Source organism: Myotis nattereri (assembly GCF_964212035.1).
Source record: "Myotis nattereri genome assembly, chromosome: 11".
Lineage (NCBI taxonomy): Eukaryota > Metazoa > Chordata > Mammalia > Chiroptera > Vespertilionidae > Myotis > Myotis nattereri.
The window spans coordinates 77568966-77589128 of NC_138086.1; the positions used below are offsets into that span (position 1 = coordinate 77568966).

General features: G+C 43.3%; 1 protein-coding gene across 1 annotated transcript in view; it reads right to left on the reverse strand.

Moving 5' to 3' along the window:
* TBX20 (T-box transcription factor 20) overlaps positions 1–20163 on the reverse strand; it is a gene marked incomplete at both ends in the record, with an annotated part of 34746 nt that overhangs the window by 2619 nt on the left and 11964 nt on the right. The window contains one exon of the mRNA XM_081102757.1: positions 13033–13109. Coding sequence (XP_080958883.1) covers positions 13033–13109 — 77 coding nt within the window. The remainder of the gene's footprint in view (positions 1–13032; positions 13110–20163) is intronic.

A 20163-nucleotide genomic window follows, 5' to 3' on the forward strand; every position in this document is an offset into this window, starting at 1 on the left:
TTCCATGAGTCTGTATCACTTGTTTAAGAGTGTAACCTACTTCTTAGAATCCCGTAAACACACTTGTTGAATCCCTTGAGTTAGACTTGTTAAAATGCAAATATTTTATCACTCAGTAAGAGGTACCAGTAAATATATTAAATGGAATAATGTTATGTGTGCTAATAAATATACAAAGGGAAAGGATAATTTGGCATGACATGGACCCTAATTAATCAATTTGCCACCTATCCTATACAGGGTGTCCCCCCAAAAATGTACACACACACTCTGAATAATTTTAAAGGCAGCGTTGCTTCATTTCATTTTCAAAATTGAGCTGTCAGGTGTTAAAGGGTGTATACATTTTTGGGGGGATGCCTGTATTTTAATCTTTGTATGTCCACACGCCGGTAATGTTGAACCCCCACAGCCTGCACAGAGGATATCACTTACTCAAGGACTTAATTCACTACAGCGTTGGAGAGGGACTGTCTTCTTGGGTAACCTGGGTCATTAAGAAAAAAGTCAAGTGAGCTGAGCAACCCTTAATGAAATGACAACCGTTACTAACAGGACATTCAAGTCTATGTCCTTTTAGTCTGCGCCTCGTGCCATGCTGCTAATATATGCGGGTATTTCACACGAGGAAGGAACCTGCTCCCAATACCCTAGACAGTATTTTCTCTTTGCACAGTCATGAAGGAATCCGTGGGCCCGTTATGGATGGTGCGTCGCTGAAGCCTATTCCTCTTCCTATCTGAGGCACATCAACTGCTCAATCCGAGCATTTAGCTTGAAAGCAGTTTAGCATCTGCTCGACACACACACACGAAAAATCATTTTCCGAACAACACACTGCATCACTGCCTGGTGAAACATGGTGCGTTTCTAGGAGAGGCACATTACATTCCTCTTGTCCTTGGTAGACCACTGGTACCCTTGCTCATTCTCGTCTCCAGGAGGGAGGAAAAGGGGATTTTATCGAAGTGATTTACTTGTGCCGGGCCGGGGAGGGAGCTGCAAGCAGTGGCGGTTCTTATACAAAGGATGGCCTAATTGAGTTACTGCCTTTTAAGTGATTGGAAACAGTGGTGCCTATCAGGGCCATCTCTTCCAAGACGTTACGAAGAGTCCACAGCCCTTGCTGTTTCTGTCTAACCCCAGTTTCCAGCAAAATGAAAAGTGCAAAGAATCTGTTTAGCCTGGAAAACAACAGGGAAGATTTCTAAAATACTGTCTCCTGAAAAGTAACAGTGACTCACCTAACGGGTTAAGTGATTTAGGTACTGCAAGCTGTAAGAGTGCCTTGTAAGGCTCAGTGCTTTATGTCCCAAAGCTAGAGATGGTAGTTTTAATAGACTCACTTTGGATTTAACAGGTAAAAGGAACAGGTACGATTATTGAAGGTCAGCCTTTCTAATATCTCAGACTGAGTTACTTCTCTAGCAGAAAGAGTACATCAGCCCTGGCCAGTGTGGCTCAGTTGGTTGGGTGACATCCTATGCATTGAAAGGTTGCCAGTTCCATTCCTGGTCAGGACACATGCCCAGGTTGTGGGTTCGATCCCCAGTAGGAGGCGTGCAGGAGGCAGTCAATCGATGTTCTGTTCCCACAGCAATGTTTTTCTCTCTCTCTCCCTCTCCCTTCCTTTCTCTCTAAATACCAATAGAACTTTTTTTAAAGAGTACATCATATCTTAGGTATTTTTAAAAATTTCTTCTGACTACTCCATAGCCATCAGTTCCAAGAGTAACATGTGAGGGGCACAGTCATGTTCAGAAGGTGGGCAGGACAGCGGGTAGCTACAGTGCCTATGCTGATCCTGCCAAAATGATCAGAACCATTGGAAGTCATTTCAACTATCTGCTCAGACTCTAGATAAGCAGAACCAACAGACTCTGCCCGTTTGGAACGGACTGCCCTTCCTCTGTCTTTGAAACAGGAGAGCAGATCCCTCCTTGAACAGGACCTTCCTTCTCCTCCCCAGCCCCTCTGCACCAGCAGGTACCTCACGCGTCCTCCTCTGCTGCACGTACTAGATGGATGACAGTCGCGTGTTTGCATGAGTGTCTGCTGCTACCCTGCGGGCCTCTGGACCAGCAGAGAACAGCGCTTTCTCTATCAGGCACTGGTTCCCACACTTCAGTGTTATGGACTGAATGTCTGTGTCCCCTCCAAGACTCGGTGCTGAAATCCTAATCCCTGCAGTGGTTCTCAGCCTTCCTAATGCCACGACCCTTTAATACAGTTCCTCATGTGGTGGTGACCCCCAATCATAACATTATTTTCGCTGCTACTTCATAACTGTAATGTTGCTACTGTTATGAATCATAATGTAAATATCCGATATGCTATATGTGTTTTCCGATGGTCGCGACCCACAGGTTGAGAACTGCTGCAATGCAATGGAATTAGGAGGTGGGCCTTTGCAGACATTAGGTCTTGAGGACAGAGCTCTCGTAAATGGGATGAATGGTCTCATAAGAAGAGATGGGGGGCTTGGTTTGGTTCCTTCTTCTCAGCCAGGTGAGGAAACAGGAGAAGATGGCTGTGTGTGAACCTACAAACCCTGAATCTGCCCACACCTTGATGTGGGATTTCCCGGGTTCCAGAACTGTGAGAAAGAGACGTCTGTATGAGCCATTCAGGCGATGGCATTTTGGTCCTCGCAGCCCACGCAGACTAAGACAGTGCATCAGGATTACCTGGAGGGCTTGTCAGAACAGGTGTCTGCCCAACCCTAGAGTTTCTGATTCACTAGGTGTGAGGTAGGCCTGGGATGGTGACATCCGGGCATTTCCAGGCGATGCTGCTCCTGCTGCTGGCCTGGGGGCCCCCCTGGGAGAACCCCCTAGCCAGCAGCTAGGAGCATGCTTGCTGCAACCCACTTAGCTCAAATCCTAGCTCTCCCACTGGCCAGCTGTGTGCCTGCGGGCAAATTACTTCACTTCTCCAACCCTCCGTTTTCTCATCTGTGAAATGGGGGCATTAATATGATCTAGCTCTAGAGTTATTATTAAGAATTAATGAATGAACGGATTGTATTTTGGTACCTGGGATGTAATCAGTGCTCAGTAAGTGCTTATAGATAACAAAATTCAATGATAACTGTTATTGAGGATCCAGGTCCCGTGTCCCTAAGGCTGGTCACATAATCATAATCATTTTGGATGAAACTGAGACTTCCAGTCGCTCCAAAGTGCCAGGCTGCATTCAAACCAGCCTAAATATGTACATGCCAGAGATGAAATTAAATAAAAAGCAAATGTTATTTCAATTTACATTTTAACTTTCTCTCCTAAATATGGACCCAGAAAAAACTGTGTCCTGGGAGAAAATGTCAAATCCATTAAAATCAAATCTAACTTATAGGAAACAAAATATTTCAAGTTGTTCTTGCTCATCAATTTGCTCATGTTTGCATCATGCCTTGCTGGGCCTTTATAAATAACTCCTCGTCACAATATTTTTCTAAAGATTTATGCAGATAATTGTATAAATTACTGGAAGACGATATATCAATATTTATAGCTTCCACAAAGTACTTAATAAATGAAAACTTTAGCTAATACCATTTGAAATGTATTATAAATCATTAATTTTAATTTGAAAACGGAAATATATTATGCAATCCATTTCGGAAAAACAAAATAAGTCTAAATTAATCTTTGAAAAAGCTTTTAGACTTTTATTTTCATTTATCTGACTCAGTCCTGTTCGTTTTTCTTTTCAGTAGTAATAGGCAAGTCTGATTTTACTTTATCATTAGCAACTTAAGTAAACTACACTGAATAAAAGAAAAGCTGCTACGTGTCATTTCCTAAGTCTCACGGCTGACAACCAGAAGAAAGGTCTCAGGCAAAGCACGGGTCACTCGACTTCTAAATCAACTCCAGTGACTGTGAGGCAGGAAACAAATGTCCTTCAGACACAGAAAGGCCGACACGAGCCAGGGGAGGAGGAGGGCGGGTGACATGAAGTGGGCATAACTGCTCCCCTACCTGGCACACTGGTTTGTCTGACACTTTTACAAACAAGCGCTTCCTCCTGGAAGCGGCCGATGAATGAGCTGAAGTGCAGACACACGGCTTCGCTAGGTAAGGGATTTTGCAGTGAGTACTTCTATCATTTGAAAGAAAAAATTAGTTCCGCTAAAAACCATCCCTTCCTTGTTGTGGTTCTGGTCATTTATTTGATTAATGGATTTTATTTAAAAGCAGACTTTAATCCGGCAACCAAATGAAAATCGAGCTCACTTGATGCATGCAGCCTCTTATGCTGACTCTACCTTCACTGGGGGTGATTTTTAAAGAAAAAGCTTCTTTTCTAAGAAATTAAGTGATCAGACTTGTTCTCTGCAGCTGGGCTTTCATTTCTTCTACAGAGAGAGGGTGTGGGGAGCTGATGGGCTGGGTCTCTGAGACTCGTCATGGCTCTAGTGATTTATGAACCTATAAACGTAGAAACCAACGTAAAAGAATTTAACTAGCTATTTTGAAAAAGTTCAATACTGGTTGCAAAGAACCCTGAGTTCTAACTCCAAATCCTGGAGCTAACTGAGCGACTTGGGCAAATGGCTTGCACTCTCTGGGCCCTACTTGCCTCGTTGGTAGAATGACAGAGGTCAACGGGATGGCTCCCCACATCATTTCAGCCTCGAAATAATGCTTCCTACAAAGCTCAATTCCCTGCGCAAGTTTAAACACGGTATGTTAGGGCACACTCTAGGATGCCCCAAATAAAATTTAAAATATTCTCCTTATGTTTTAGTCTGTGTTTAAGGAAGAATAAACTGTATACCAGCAATTGAAGTTATTTTTATTTAGCCACAACTGGGATATTATATGTCGCTCATTAATCCTAGAGAGAAAATTCAATTTTAAACTCCTTGCTTTCTGCCTCTTCATTCTGAGCGACATGGATTTCCAAGGCCCGACCCTCCCAGTGGAGGTGATGGAGGTGATGCAGACACCCTCTGTCCCCTCCCCGCTGTGGCTCCTGCTGCAGAATGTGGGCTCCTGGGGAACCCCGTGGGTCGCAGGGAGCAGCTGCCATCCCAAGGGCAGCGGCCATTGTTACTAGCTTTTCCCAGCTGCTATCTTTCGTACTTTTACTTCCGAGTAGCTTGCCTCTCAGAGTAGTGGCTGCCCTGAACATGCAGGGGGGTTGCTTTGGGAATGTTATTTTTTCAGCAGATTTCATTGAAAGTAATAGTAGACTATTACTTGGATTTTATCGTCAAAGTGCACCTGCGCATATGCGTGGCCCGAGGGGGGATTCTGAGAGGTGGAGGCTCACATTTTACAAGTTTGAGTACTTGCTTCTTACGCATTTCAAGTATCATATAATTTTGCCATTTTAAAATGCAAATCTGGAAAATAGTCAAAAAAGTATTTTCTGAGTCCTTACCTACACACTGGATAGACGATGTTTTAGGACTCTCGCTAACACCTACTTACCCAAACGCCTCCTCCACTGCTCCCTACAGGCCTTGCAAGTTCCTTGCACCCTCAGCGAGAAAAACTGGGCAGCCTCTTTTCTATTACTCATAAGAGACTAGACGACAGACAAAAATAACCTCGACGATGAAACCTACAGACTCTTTAGAAAGGATGCATCCCCCTGCCATCCTGTTCTGTCATTTCTCTCTGGCTGGGGCTACAGCTGCTAAAACGACCCTCAGAGTCGCCTCAACCATCGCTGGACGACAGGCAGGACGAAGTGTGGGCACAGAGCCCATCCGCCCGCTTTGTCAAACAGCATCACCACATGGGCCTCGAAATGAAATTCTACGTTCCTTCCTTTTAACCGGGAAAGAGGAAGACTCATCCTGAGGAGGTCACAGTTCTGGGCAGGCGTTTTCCCGGCTGCCAACCTTCCCACCGCCCCTGGGAGCTCTGAGCCGGGATCAGCAGAGTTTCTCGTAAGGGCCGGACAGGAACTATTTTAAGCTTTGCAGGCCTCATGGTCTCTGTCAGATACACTCAGCTCTGTCTCTGCAGCACAAAGGCCGCCACATACAATATACAAACTGAAGCCATAGCTGTGCTTCAATAAAACTTATTTATAGACAATTCAATTTAATTTCATGTTATTGTTGCTTGTCACATATTATCTTTGAATAATTCTATTAAAATGGTTTTTATATTTTTTTCAGCCGTTAAAAATGTAAAGACCATTTTAGCTTGGGTGCTGTCCCAAACAGAGAGGGATGTACTAAGCCATACTCAAAGCCATTTCCCTGCTCAGAGGTGTGCCCGCCAACCCCACGCTACCCCTAAAACCTTCGGCCCCAGGTACCCTACAAGCCCGCCTAGAGCTGAGTCAGAACCAAACTCCACTTTCTTTCTTGCACCTCAGTCATGAGGAAAGGCCTAGAATTATCCATAAACTGTGAACCTCTTTATCAAATCTGCCAAAACGCTTGCTGCTCCGTGGCTGGGTGTAGATAAGACTCCTATCGTTTCCCAGGATAGTAGATTTGCAACTCACTCTGCTGAGGTTTCCTTCCTCATCTAAACTAACAGAGTGTTGTTGAGTTCGGAGCAAAAAGGCCTGATTCCCACTGGGCGTGTGTCCAGATGTCCTGTGTTTGAAAGTGTTATTCAATGCCAGGGCGTTTTAAACATATTTTGTACAGAGTCTGAGTATGAATTCTGAACCAATGTGCTGAGATAAGCCTATGCATTTAATTCTCTGCCCCACAGATAGGACTGAGAAAGCAAGGGGAGCTCAGGAAATTGGGGAGAGTGCCAACTCCTTATTTAGGTATTTGAGCCACAAGCAAGAAAGGAGGGAAGCATCAGTCAGCATGCCATTCACCTGTGGACAAGGAGAGCTACCTGGGGTGGGCAGGGTGGGGGGAGAGACGACAAGGCCTCAGCCTCACCCGAACCCACCCCGAAGCAGCTGAGGTTGAGGATAAAGGCAGATCTTGGAGCAGCTTTAAGAAGACGCTGTATTGTTAAAGCAAGGACTGTAGTCATGAAAAGGACACCATCTGGAAATGTAGAAGTACAGTTCGAAATGGTGGAAAAAACAGTCACCACGTTTTAAGAGAACTCAGTAAAGGCGGTAAACCGAATACTGGATGCTGCAGAAAACAAAATCAACCAATTAGAAGACTCATAAGAAATTCTCCCAATATCTGTAAAAAGTAAGAGACGAAAAATGTTAAACAATAAATAAGAGAAATAGAGAATAGAGTTAGGAGATATAACATATGTATAATAGGAGTTTTATAAGTTCTGAACAGAGAGGACTAATTAGAAGCCTGGAGGAGAAGGAGGAGAAGGGAAGAAAAGAGGAAATTTTTCTGAGCCCAATAATGACTTGGGTTTTCAATTCAAAGGGCTTGATTATATTGTAAACACCAATGGGAAAAAAATCTACACTGCACTTAAATTATTTTTTATTTATGGAAAATCATATTCTCATATTTTCAGTTCATATTTTTTTTGTTTTATCTGAGCCCATGAACACAACCATCAAGGCTACAAGAAATCCAGTGGGAATTTTGAAATTAAGTGTGTTATTGTTCTTGAGAATATCAGATAAGTTTTCACATTCTCTGGTCTAATAGAAGCTAAAATTGTTATCTCTAACAATGACATTTCAACTCAGATATGATATATATCCACATTTATTTCCATGTGTTGCCAATTCTTATCTTTTCTAACAAAAGAGAAAGTTCTGAGCAAGAGTGATGTGGTCCAACTTTCTTTCTTTGGCAAGATCATTCTGATTGGTGTACTGAAAATGGACTGAAGGGCAGAAAGAGTGGAGGCAGAAAGGTCAATTAGAAATTAATGTAATACTCTAGGAATGAGATGAGTGTCCTGGGTGAGTGCGGCGGTAGCAAGGGAGATGGTGAGAAGGAGCTGGACTCCTCTGGGTCTAGTCTGAAGGATTAGCTGACAGTTTGGATGTGGGCAGTGAGAGGATAGAGGAGCCCCGATTCCTCCCAGTGTTTGGCCCGAGCAACGGGAAGGGTGCAGCTGTCAGCAGCTGAGATGGGAGGCGCAGGGAGGAGAGGTATGAAGACGAGAGATGCATCTGTTTTAGAATGTGTGCGATTTGAGGTCCTTGTACGGGGAGGGGGGAGAGTAAAAGAGACAGCCAGTCAGATCTTTAACGCTACTGAGACCAGAACCAGAATGCAAACTTAACAGTAGTCAGCATAGAGTGGTATTTAAAGTCATGAAACTGGGTCAGATCGCCAAGAGGAGCAGCAGACTGGGAAGGGAAGTGGTCCAAGGACGGAGGCCTGGCACACATCACTGTAAACAGGTGGAGGACAAGAGGAAGAGCTAACCAGGGGGAGAGAGAAAGACAGCCAATGAGGTAGAATAAAAACCAGTAGAGTGGGGCGGTCTTGGGAGCCAAAAGAAAAGAGGGAGAAAATGGACAACTGTGTCAGACTTAGCTGATAGGTCAAGTAACATGAGGACCGAGAACTGACCACTGGATTTAGCAATGGGGAGGCCATGGTGACCTGGACAAGGGTGGACTGGGGGCGTTATGGGGATGGAAGTCTAAACGGCAAGGTAGAAGAGATAAAGGGAAGAGAGGGATTGGAGAAGAGAACACACACAACTCTTTTTAAGGAGCTTTACTGTAAGAAGGAGCAAAAGCTGGATCAAGTGGGATCAAGAGAAAGTTGTTTTTCCTTAATGAAAGAAACATCAGGATATTTGATGATGCAAAAGAGAAGGAAGTAGTGACACAAAATTTCAAAAAATTAAAAAGCAAGTAAAAGAAAGCAAACATTTTGTAAATATAGCAATATAAGATTTAGACAAAGTAGAATTAAGGCAAAAAGCATTAAGTGGGATAGAAGTTAAATATATATTTGATAAACTGTGGGATAAAATAAGAAAGTAAAGAAGTATTCGCCAAAATACTGCACCCAGATGAATTTATGAGCAAGATTGTAAAACCTTCAGGTAAAGGATCACATCTTTGCTATTTAAACTAGTCCAGACAACAAAAAGAAGGAAAATGTATGTCAGCTCATCTGAACAGATTAGCAGAAACCAGATACCAAAATCTAACAGAGAAGGCAAGAAGAAACAAAGTCAAATCTGTTATGAAGACTGACATAAAAAGTCTTAACAAAATCAGTAGATTAAAGCTAGAAATGTACTATAAGAAAAAGAGATACAATCCAGATAGGATTTATTCTAGGAATATAAGAATGGCTCAACATAGACAATATAACTATAATTAATTATACTGTTATTTAAAAGTGCAAAAGTAATTAAAATAGTCTCATTAGATATTAAAAGAGCATTTAATATAACTCCAAGTAACATTCAAGATAACATAAAAGTCTTAATTTAGGCACAGTAGGGCATTACCTCAATATAAAGATACCCATCTGAAACCAATGAAAATCATATATTATGAGAAAACACTAGAGGCATGACTAAATAAGTCAAAAACAAGAAAAAATGCTATTATCATTACTTTTCAATAGTGTCCTGGAAATTTTAGTCAGTGCAATAAAACAAGAAAAAGACATTTTAAAAAGTATACTTATTAGAAAGAAAAATATAAAATTATCATTTTTATAAATGATATAGCAATCTAACTGGAAAACTCAACAGACTAAAAGGAAAAATTATTAAAACTAGTATTTTTAAGTTGAGTAAAATGGCAGGATGCCAAAGACATATAGGAATCAATAGCTTTTTACAGACTAAACTGGGCAGATTTCTAATGAAAAATTCTATTTTCAAAAGCAAGTCCACACCCCCCCGCCCCCCTCCCCCCGCCAAAAACAAAACAAAACACTCTTAGCACAGAAGTGTCCTTTCCCCCTTCCCTCCGCCAAAAAAAAAAAAAAAGAAAAGAAAAAAGAAAATGCCAACAGAATGTCTATAGGTTATTTATTTTATGGGATCATCAGATACTTCTTTCCCTTAAGTAAAATAACTGTCAATTACATTATTTTAAGAATTCTCTTTGGGTGTTTGGTTTGCTTCTTAGCTGTCCATTGTAGGTATTTGTGCAAAGCACCTAATGAAAATACTTTCTACTCTGGCGAACAAGGCGGATTTCTTTTTACAGATGAGGGAGGTGCTGTCCCTGAGAGTAAGGCGACACGTGAAGTATGTGAGACATTCAGTATCCGAACTGAACCTCGTCGAGTAAGATGAAGAAAACCCAACGCCTTTTAGAGCAGCGGTCGCCAATCGGTGGTCTGTGAGGTCCGAAAGGTTGGCGGCCGCTGCTTGAGAGCACCCCAAAAGCTCATGCAGTTGTAGAGGGACTGAAGCTCAAAACGATGAGCCTGGAGGCGTAAGGGAAACACCCGCACAGGCGTTTTTGTTGGGGTGTCCCACGGCAGTTGTAAATCTGGGACAGGAAACTGGAAATCATTGAGGTCACATACTCCCAACATCATATTCAATTAGGTTAGAAAAGTGCCAATTCTGTCATCGTGTCATAAAAAAGTGTATTTTTCTCTCAGATCCCTCCTAGAGAAAAGTTCCCTGAGCTGTTACAGATGGGGCTGTTTTCAATCAGTTACAAGGAGCAATTCAATTACTAGGTGGTTGAGTGCAGTAACTGACTCCAGACTAATTTAATTCCTTTAGGTCTCTAAAGATCAATTGATCTGATTTGTCCCATCCCCAAAGGCTGTTTAGGGAAAATTCAGACTTAAAATACTTGGAAATGAAATCCAAAACCTTGGCCGATTTCACACAACTTGGGTTCTCTTGCACATTTCCAGCTAAGTCACTCCCGCTGCTCTCACCGCCTTCAGACCACCGAGAGCTACTTACTGGGCGCCCTGCAGTCAGGATGCTGCTTCAGGACGCGGAAAGCGTGTTGCAGGCAGCAGCCGGTCTGCCGTTCTAAAGGGCAGGCGGTCTGGACACTCCCATCTCATGAGCACGTGTGCGGCCGAGGGGCTATGCTTACTCCAAGAGCAGTTATTAAGACCATTGGAAGGAGACTTGGATGGGCAAGAACCGTGCTCATCTAGTAAGAGAAGAAACCTGCATTTCTAAGCTGCCTTCACAAACGTCACTTTCCTTGTTTCTCAGGAGAAACCTGTGGAGCCGCAGGGTGGCTTTCTCTGTTTTTTAGATGAGGACACAGACTCAGAGTCAGGTGACTTCTCCGGGACCCCTCGGGCAGTCAGAGGCAGAGCGGGGACTCTCACCCATGACTCTGTCTCCCACTTCACCATGGTCGCCCTTGCTCTGAGACAGACGGTACGGCCTACGCTGTGAAAACACATCACTACCGCCCCCCCTGAGCCACCGTCCTCATTCTTGCTTGACCCCAGACTGACCCTGAGGAAGGTTCACTGATTACAACGGCACCTGCAGAATCCCAGCCTGAACCGGTGCCTCTGGCCCTCCAGAAATAGATCCAAAGGGTCGTGCCTCCTGAGTAGCCCTTGTCCACGGACTCACTGGTTACCCACTCTGCTGCGACCACACTCTCACTGAGGTGGGTCTCAAGGCCTAAGTCCCGCCTATGTCCCAACTAACCGCACGGTCGCCCACGGCCCTTTCTGCTTTCGCAGTGGATCTTCCACCACAAGCTCCAGCTTCTTTCTCCGATCTCAACTCCCCAACTAATGCAGCGGTTCTCAACCTGTGGGTCGCGACCCCTTTGGGGGTCGAACGACCCTTTCACAGGGGTTGCCTAAATACATCCTGCATATCAGATATTTACATGACGATTCATAACAGTAGCAAAATTACAGTTATGAAGTAGCAAGGAAAATAATTTTATGGTTGGGGGTCACCACAACATGAGGAACTGTATTAAAGGGTCGCGGCATTAGGAGGTTGAGAACCACTGAACTAATGGATCTTTTTTCCTACTCAAATCCCACGGTTGCTGCCCACTTTCAAGCCTCTCCTACTGGCTTCTCTGCCTCCCCACTAAGCCTCCATGTCTGCTCCCCCAAATTAAAACCACCCTTCTATGACCTGCCATTTGGAAGGCTGAGCGAAGGATCAGACAGGTGTTGCTAAAACATGTAATTATCCTTTGATTTGAGTTGCCAACACAGGTTAGGAAGGGGTGCGAAGGTCAGAAGATGTGACCACCTGGTAGATAATGAAGAGTGTGGCAAAGTGTAGCAGTTGGCAGGAAAATCACACCAAGATTTGGAGATAAAATAAAACAGAGGGTACCCCACCTGTCAATACAGACTTCAGGCCACATAAAAGAACAAGCACCGGAGATGAGGAGGGTCTGATGTCTCAAGTATAACACGGAGATTAGAGTTGATGACACTATTGCATAACTAAAATTTGTTCAGAGTAGAACTTAAGTGTTCACACACACACACACACACACACACACACAGTACAGAAAGTTACATAGTATAAGAGATATAAACAACCAGGTTAAAGAATCTTCTCTCTGAAAAACCCTTTTTTTTGGACATTCCTGATGAGCAAACCATGGATCTCAGCGTAGTCATTACTGATCACGTAGACGGTCTCACTGTGCGAACCATTTGAATTAAGGTACAAGCGGGGTGAGTTCCAGGCACATGATTGTCACCTGTCGTCTTAAAGGTCCTGAGATCTGACAGCTCTCCTATGAAATAGCAGCAGTCTAAGCTCTGGGTGAAAGATGTGCCTTGAATTAAATGGCATCTCCCTTTTTTCAAAATCCCAAACTACCCTGTACTCGTGGTGTTAGCAAACACACACCCTGTTCAGAGGTATCAAGATTCCATTTCTCCGCAGATGCCCCTTGAGGCGAGGAGCTTAACGGCACCCAGAGGACTGGGACTTTGATAACAACGCCCTGTTTTTACAGCTGAAGAATGTCCCGACCATAGGAACCACTTCACGGAGGAGCTGAGCACAGACTAGATGCGGCTGCGCAGCTGTCACAGCTGAAACACGCCCGTCTCTACAGGCTCATGGCTGTGGGGGAAGGGGGCAGAGACGGGGAGAGTGTGTCCAGGGAGGTCATGGCTCTCTGGCGTTGAAAGGAGTGTGCCCGGACGGACTCGCTCTCCTCTTTATCTTATCTGGACAAAGAAAGTAAACAGAAAATTCTCATTACCTCTCGATGTCAGTGAGCCTGGAGGAGTCCCGAAATCCTTTGGCGAAGGGGTTGCTGTCTATTTTCAGCTTGGTTATCTGGAAGGGGAAGAAGGGGTGACACAACGAGGTCATTTCTGAGGTCCAGAAAATAAAAGCAGAAAGGGTTCGTTCCTTTTCCATCCTGGCTCCATAAGAATATCCAGTGTCTGTCAGTATCGGGAAAAAGGTCAAAATGGGAGGGAGGCGAGGGGATGGTCGGGGAAAGCCTCGGAGAGAAGGCGGTATCTGAGAACAGGCTGCGGGTCAGTGGATGGAGACCCTTGGGGGCGGGCCTCTTGTGAACAATGTGAAGTATTCAGACAGTCGTCATCGGCTAGGGCTCCACTGGGGAGGGGGCAGCTGTCCAGAGGCCAGCACCGGTGGGGGATGGGGGACAAAAATAAGAGCACTGCCTCATGCTGACTTGGCAACATCATTTATTAACACCATGGGCGTGTGTGTGTGTGTGTGTGTGTCTGTGTGTATATCATAATAAATCAAAAGATTAAATGGACAGTAATAGCTTCATGTTTAATTCTATATTGAGATACATGACATAAATAGATGCTATAAAGCTTTTAGAATATAAACTTACCCCAGAACCCCGCCTCCATCTTACTAAAGTAGACTCAAATGAGTCAGTCTTCTGTTGTCTCCTTATGCAATGTCATTGGTAGACTCTATGCTTACATTGGGGGGGAAGTTATTTGCTACTAAGAATCATGGTCTGAAGTATTCAACCATATGCACTGCATCTCCAAAGAATAATACATTAGGTTTGAAGCAAAAAAATAAGTGACTAAAGAAAGGAAACCCTGATTAAAAGATGCTTGTAAAAGTCCTGCGTGCCAGAGCTGGCAGGAACCTAGCACTGGCCCAGCTCTGCGGTGTGTGAAAAGGAACCAAGGGCCCTTTAAGGCAGTCACAGCTCATCCATGTCACTACGAGAGCCCACGGCAATCTTCAGAGAGACACACAAAATACTCTTCACCTGGGGAAGAGCTGTGGGTGTAAGGAGTTCCCACCATCCAGGTAATATGACATGCTCCTTTGCCAAAAGCAACTTTTCCTCAGATCAGTGTCTCTATTGTTCACTTCAAGCCACTAACACCTAAAGAATTGCTTTTATTATTACAAAGAAAGGCTTTTCTCTTTCCTTTTCAATTTTTTTTAGGTACTTATTTACTGCCACATTTTTCTTTTTTTTAATGCATCTTTATTGCTGAAAGTATTACAGATGCCCCATTCCCCCCCTCCCCCCCCCCCCGGGCCCCCTCCACCTCACTCCCACCCCCTCCCAGGCCTCTCCGCAGCGCTGTCTGTCCATGGGCTATGCTCATATGCGTAGAAGTTCACTGGTTAATCTCTCCCCCACTCAAGTTTTCTTAATGCGAGCTGACCAGTGTACAAGCTGCAAAGGTGATCTTTCTCCCCCTTAGAGTAGAAATTCCCACACTCCCCTGACTCAAGAACACACTTCCCTGGCAGGCACTTGGCCATGCCTGAGAAATGCTCATTTTCAGCCCATGCCTATTCACTCCAGAGCAGCCACTCACACAAATTTGCTAATGTCCTTTTCAGCTCAGTTCCTGGAAAGTGGAAACAGGGAAGGAAAGAAGCTAGCGAAGTGAGAAACCTGCTCCCAGTGGGTAGCAGCAGCCACGTGGAAGGTGCAGACAGAGAAACACACAGGAGGCCCGCGGTGGCTCCAGGTGTGACCACAGGCGCCCGGAGAGAACCCTCTCACTCAGCTGTGGACCCCAAAGGGGACAGTCCGAGCTGGTCTTTCAGAGCAGGATTTCCTTTGGAAGCTCAGTTTCCAGGACGAAGGAGAACATTTTTATTTGTTTGAAATCAGCTTATAAACATCTTGTAAAGCCCAAGCAATCAGTATGTCCTAAGATGATATAATACCGCCAAGATGTTAAATTCCAAGACAGGAGCTGTGTCTCTCTCTACTGGATAATTATGTTAAAGTACTTTATATTTCTAAAGCGCTTTCTAGTTCATGAAACACTGCTTTCACAGTAATTCACCAGCACAGAGTGAATAGAGACGGATTGCTTATCATGTCCTATGTGAAACGCTGGATGGTGCAAAGATAAATACATGGTCCTGCCCCAGCAGAGCTTCAAGGGCCATGGAGCAGGCAGAGGACGCCGGGCTGAGCAGAACCGAGGTGACTCGGATGCCAGGAAAGAGAGTGGCATCGCATCCACTGCCGTGTGAGCGACCTTCAGGGTGAGCCGACCCCAGGTGGGAATTTCAGACTGGAACTGCCGACACAGCGATACAGTGAAGTCTGCTTCTAAGCTCAATGACTCACGGCAAGCTCATTTATAAAGTCACAAAGTAAACGGATCTACCAATGAATGAAGTTTCCTGGAGACCGAGGCAGATAAATATCTGCTGGAAAAACTAAATACAAAGAACATATGATTTCACTTCCAGGTGGAATTTAAAGAACAAAATAAACGAGCAAACAGAATGGAAATAACTCATAGATAGAGAACAGACTGATGGTTGCCGGAGGGAAGGGGAGTTGGACGGCTCTAGTGAAAGAGGTGAAGGGACTAAGAAACACAAATTGGTAGTTACAAAAAAGTCACAGGGAAGTAAGTACGGCATAAGGAATATAGTCAATAATATTATGATAACTGTATGCTGCCAGTTGGGGTACACTATCGAGGGGAATACTATGTCAAGCATATAATCTGTACACCTGAAACGAATACATAATAAAAGAAAAGAAAAACCAAGGACTTGCAAAGAAGTCCTTTCACACCAAACCTCTAAAATGTGGAACATTCAGCTATCTTTGAGTATTTACTAACTAAAAGGACAGGAAGTATTCTCTATCTGTTGTAATAATTGAAGAAAGACTTTTGACCCACTTTGTCCCTGAAAAGCATTTTGAACATTTTATTTGTTGGTCTTTATATTTCCAGAAGGTAAAGGTGATGCTTGTAGCATTGTCATGGAGAATAAATAGTCCCAACACGTAATGTTGTTCGATTGGCATGTCACCACATCTTACCACCTTAGCTTTGAATGAAAACATGAATTAGATTCAACCAGTTTTCAGATTTCTTTGAGATTTTCTCTCATTATGAGAATGCTATACTTCCAACAGTCTTTAAATCCCTCCTTCATGAGCCCTAGGAGTATCAGTGGTAACTTTTTTTCCTTATATTTTGATATAATTTCAAACAACCGGAAAGCTTAGAGAACAATGCAGGGTGCTCTCCTACACCTCGACTTACCAGTTGGTCACAGCAATGATTTCACTCGAGTGCACTAATTAGAAAAGGAGCTCAAGGCATAACCAGCTATTTACTTCCTCTATGGCCCATGTTATCTAGTTCCAGGGAAAACAGCTGCTTTTGGAAGTTAGGGGGGGAAGCTGAATGGAGCTCTTATTACTAAAACTGTGGGGGACCCCGGATTCACACTCCCATCTTGGGCAGGTTTTATGAGTACTGTGAGCAGCCCAGGGACCATGGGCTCCAGTTCCTCACTAGCGCTATCACTCGACTCTCAGCCTCCTGGACTGTCAGCTATCATCACCCGGAAGCATTTGCTGAACTTCGCTTCCAGAGAAAGCAGTCATAAATATAAATCATCTTTTTACCAGTTAGAGACTAAATCAGTGGTTCTCAGCCTTCTGGCCCTTTAAATACAGTTCCTCATGTTGTGACCCAACCATAAAATTATTTTCGTTGCTACTTCATAACTGTCATGTTGCTACTTTTATGAATCGTCATGTAAATATCTGATATGCAGAATGGTCTTCGGCGACCCCTGTGAAAGGGTCGGTCGACCACCAAAGGGGTCGCGACCCACAGGTTGAGAACCGCTGGACTAAATGAACTCTTCTTCCGTTTACGGGGGGCGGGGGGGGGTGGTGAAAGCATTTTATTTTACTGGATTTTCTATCTTAAGGTAAAATAATTTTGAGATGGAATTTTAACGTTCTAGGTAATCATGCATTTTTAAAGATCAGGCACAGGTTTTATTCCATGGACATTTAAATAAAAGCCAGTCACTATATAGAAATTCATCTCTGAAGATATGGTTTTACATCCCTTTATGAAGTTTGGAACAACTGGAGAAGTCACACATTTGAGAGCTGATGAGAGAAGGGACCTGAGTTACAGACAGTGATTCAGTTGGACATCATTTGTTTTGTCCCTAACACAGAACACCTGCAGCCTGCAAGACCGCTGAACAGTGTCGCCTGTGTCAAAGGTAAGGACCCAAAACTAGTCAACCAGTGAACACAGTAGGTAGAGTCTTGATTAGCCAAACCACAGGTATGGCTTATAATTAAAAAAAAAATTTAAAAAGCAGCCATATCTTATATTGGGTGTGCAGAAAAGGCATGAACAAGTAAGGACAGCACACGGTGCGGAAGAAACCCCGTAGTTAAGGGTGCATGCACCTATATGCAAATCACCAACCAATGCAGGTCAAACATATGCCCTTTTCCACATAGGACCTTAATAACAGAACACAATGCATGTCCTAACAAAACACCCGCTCTTTCAGCACCCCCTTATCTGCAGACAAACGTAAGCATGACGGGAGGGCATGCCAGCTGTGCCAAAGAGAAGGGGGCCTTCCAGGGGCTGACCGCCCACGTGACATCACTGGCCTCCTCTGGTTCCCAGGCGCGAGGTGAAATTGGCCCTCGGAGACCATGTCTCCAATTATCAGGGAAAGATCTGTCCCAAGGCATTTAAAAATGAAACCTGACCTACACTTCAACCCGACGGCAGCGGTCTGCCGCTCTCAAAACAATGTATGACCTTTAAATCTTAAATTATAAGATAGTTTGTTGAAAGTATAATGTGTTTAGCTTTTATCTAATAATGTAGACAAATGTGATCATTTCCTCGCCAAAACCAGAGGCAAAAAATAATAATTTGTAAAAGTCCCATTTTCCATTACTCATAAATAACACCACCAGCCATAATAAATGAGATGCTTTTTCGCAAATTGGAAAACTCTGATTTGGCTTTTAATAGATGTGAAAATACCAGTCCTATCTAAAGGTTAAGACATATGAAGGTGATCCTGAATGCGAACTTTTAAATTTTCTTCTTCTCTCTTGTTTTTTTGTGCATAGAAAACTTGTAACATTTCTACTATCCTCAGTAAATATTTATTGTATCTCCTATATACAGGGTGTCCCCAAAATATATACACACTTTAAAAGCCGGTAGCTCAATTTTGAAAATGAAATGTATGTTAATAAACTGTCTGTATAATTATTCAAAGTGTGTGTATACATTTTGGGGACACCCTATATTTATTTCAGGAAAGCCAGTACACAAACAGGACATAATAATGAAAAAGCAGAGGTGGGAGGCCTAGAAAGCATCAAGGATAACTTTAGAAAACTGTATAGGACTAAAGAAAATACTAATCCTCAAATTGATTTATTCACCCCATATGTTTATTAAACATGGATTTTGATTGGTTTTATGAGGTTTATAAACCATTCAAACTGGCTTGAAAATCAAATCTTTGACCATTACTTGAATTTCAAATATATATTTGGCACTGTGCTAGGAATCAGGTAAAGGGAGATACATAGAAATAAACTGACCATTTTCATTGGGCAACATTTTCAAACTCAGTTTCCAAACCTTGACACTGTCAGTGGTAATGTCCTTGGCCTGCAATCTGGCATGATGCCACCAAAAAGGAGGAAGGAAGATCCAGATTTGTGACCTTGGGCAGGTGTATTAACTACCCTGAACCTGTCTTTCCATCTAAAGAGTGGGGCTCAGGAGGGCCTTCTTCAGGGGTGTCAGAATTAAATGAGATACTGAGGAAAAATGCAGAGAGGTTTCTCTGAATTAAAAGTAATAAATCCAAACCATGAACTTTAGTTGGATTCTATCTAGTTCAGAGAGGGGAAGGGGGTTATAAAAGACATTTGTTGATCCATCCTGAAAACTGTAATATTAACTAAATTTTAGATGATATTAAGGAATAATTCTTAATACTTTTCTTAGCTTTGATAAAGATATTATGGTTACAAAAATAATATTCTCATATCAGTAGGTATTTGTGGGAGTATTTTCAGGTAAAGTATCATGATGCATGCAACTTATTATCAAATGATTAAATGAACAGGAAGTATGGATACATACAGAGACAGAAATGGGGAGGAGGCGGCAAAGTGACAAAATGTTAATTTTTGAATCTGGGTGGAATACATGAGGTACATTTTCTAACAAACATGGCTTCTACCAGATGCAGCCAGTGCTAGGGGCCATTCTGTCTCAGATCACTGTCATCTCATTACACTGGCAGGTAAGCAGTGAGTACTTGTTTAAAACAAACAAACAAAAATGATCATAAAGAGGTGAAACCCTCTAAAAAGGATGTCTCGGGGTCCGTCGGAGTCACAAGCCAAGAGGACAAGAGGACACCAGGTACCTAAAGCTTAGAGATAAGGACCCTGACTGTTGCACTCAACACCTGGATTCAAATAGAGCGGAGTGCGGGAAGGTCACCTGGGGGCGCTATCCCTAGAAGGTGACACAAAAATACTGTTGTTCCCATCACATAAAATCACTGTGGGGATTAAATAAAACAACGCACTTTAAATGGTGCCTTGCACACAGTAAGCACCCAAATACTAGCTGTTATAATGATGTAAACAATAACCTCCTAGTCCCATGAACCTTGGTTTGAGAGGTCCTGCTAACATTTACTCAGCTCCCTCACTTATGAAACCAAGTCTAAGATGCTATCCTGTGAAACTTCCTTTAGTTTTGCTTTCACACTTTAAGATGATTAGTATGATAACATTTGGGTATTCATGTATCTCATTTAAAAATATGCCACTAACATTTTAAAATGCCAATGGTGAGAGATCCTCTTTGGGCATTCCAGAGACAGTCCTTAGTAACCACCCGCCTCACTTACAGAGTGCCTACGGTTTCCAGGCATGACTATGCACAGTCTGTCCCTGGATTCTCACAGGACTTCCTAAGATGGTCTGCATGGTCCTTAGCCCCAGTCACAGGTAAGAAAAACGGCAGCCATAGTGGTGACATGAAACCTCCTCAAAGTTGTACAGGAATTACAGGTGCTC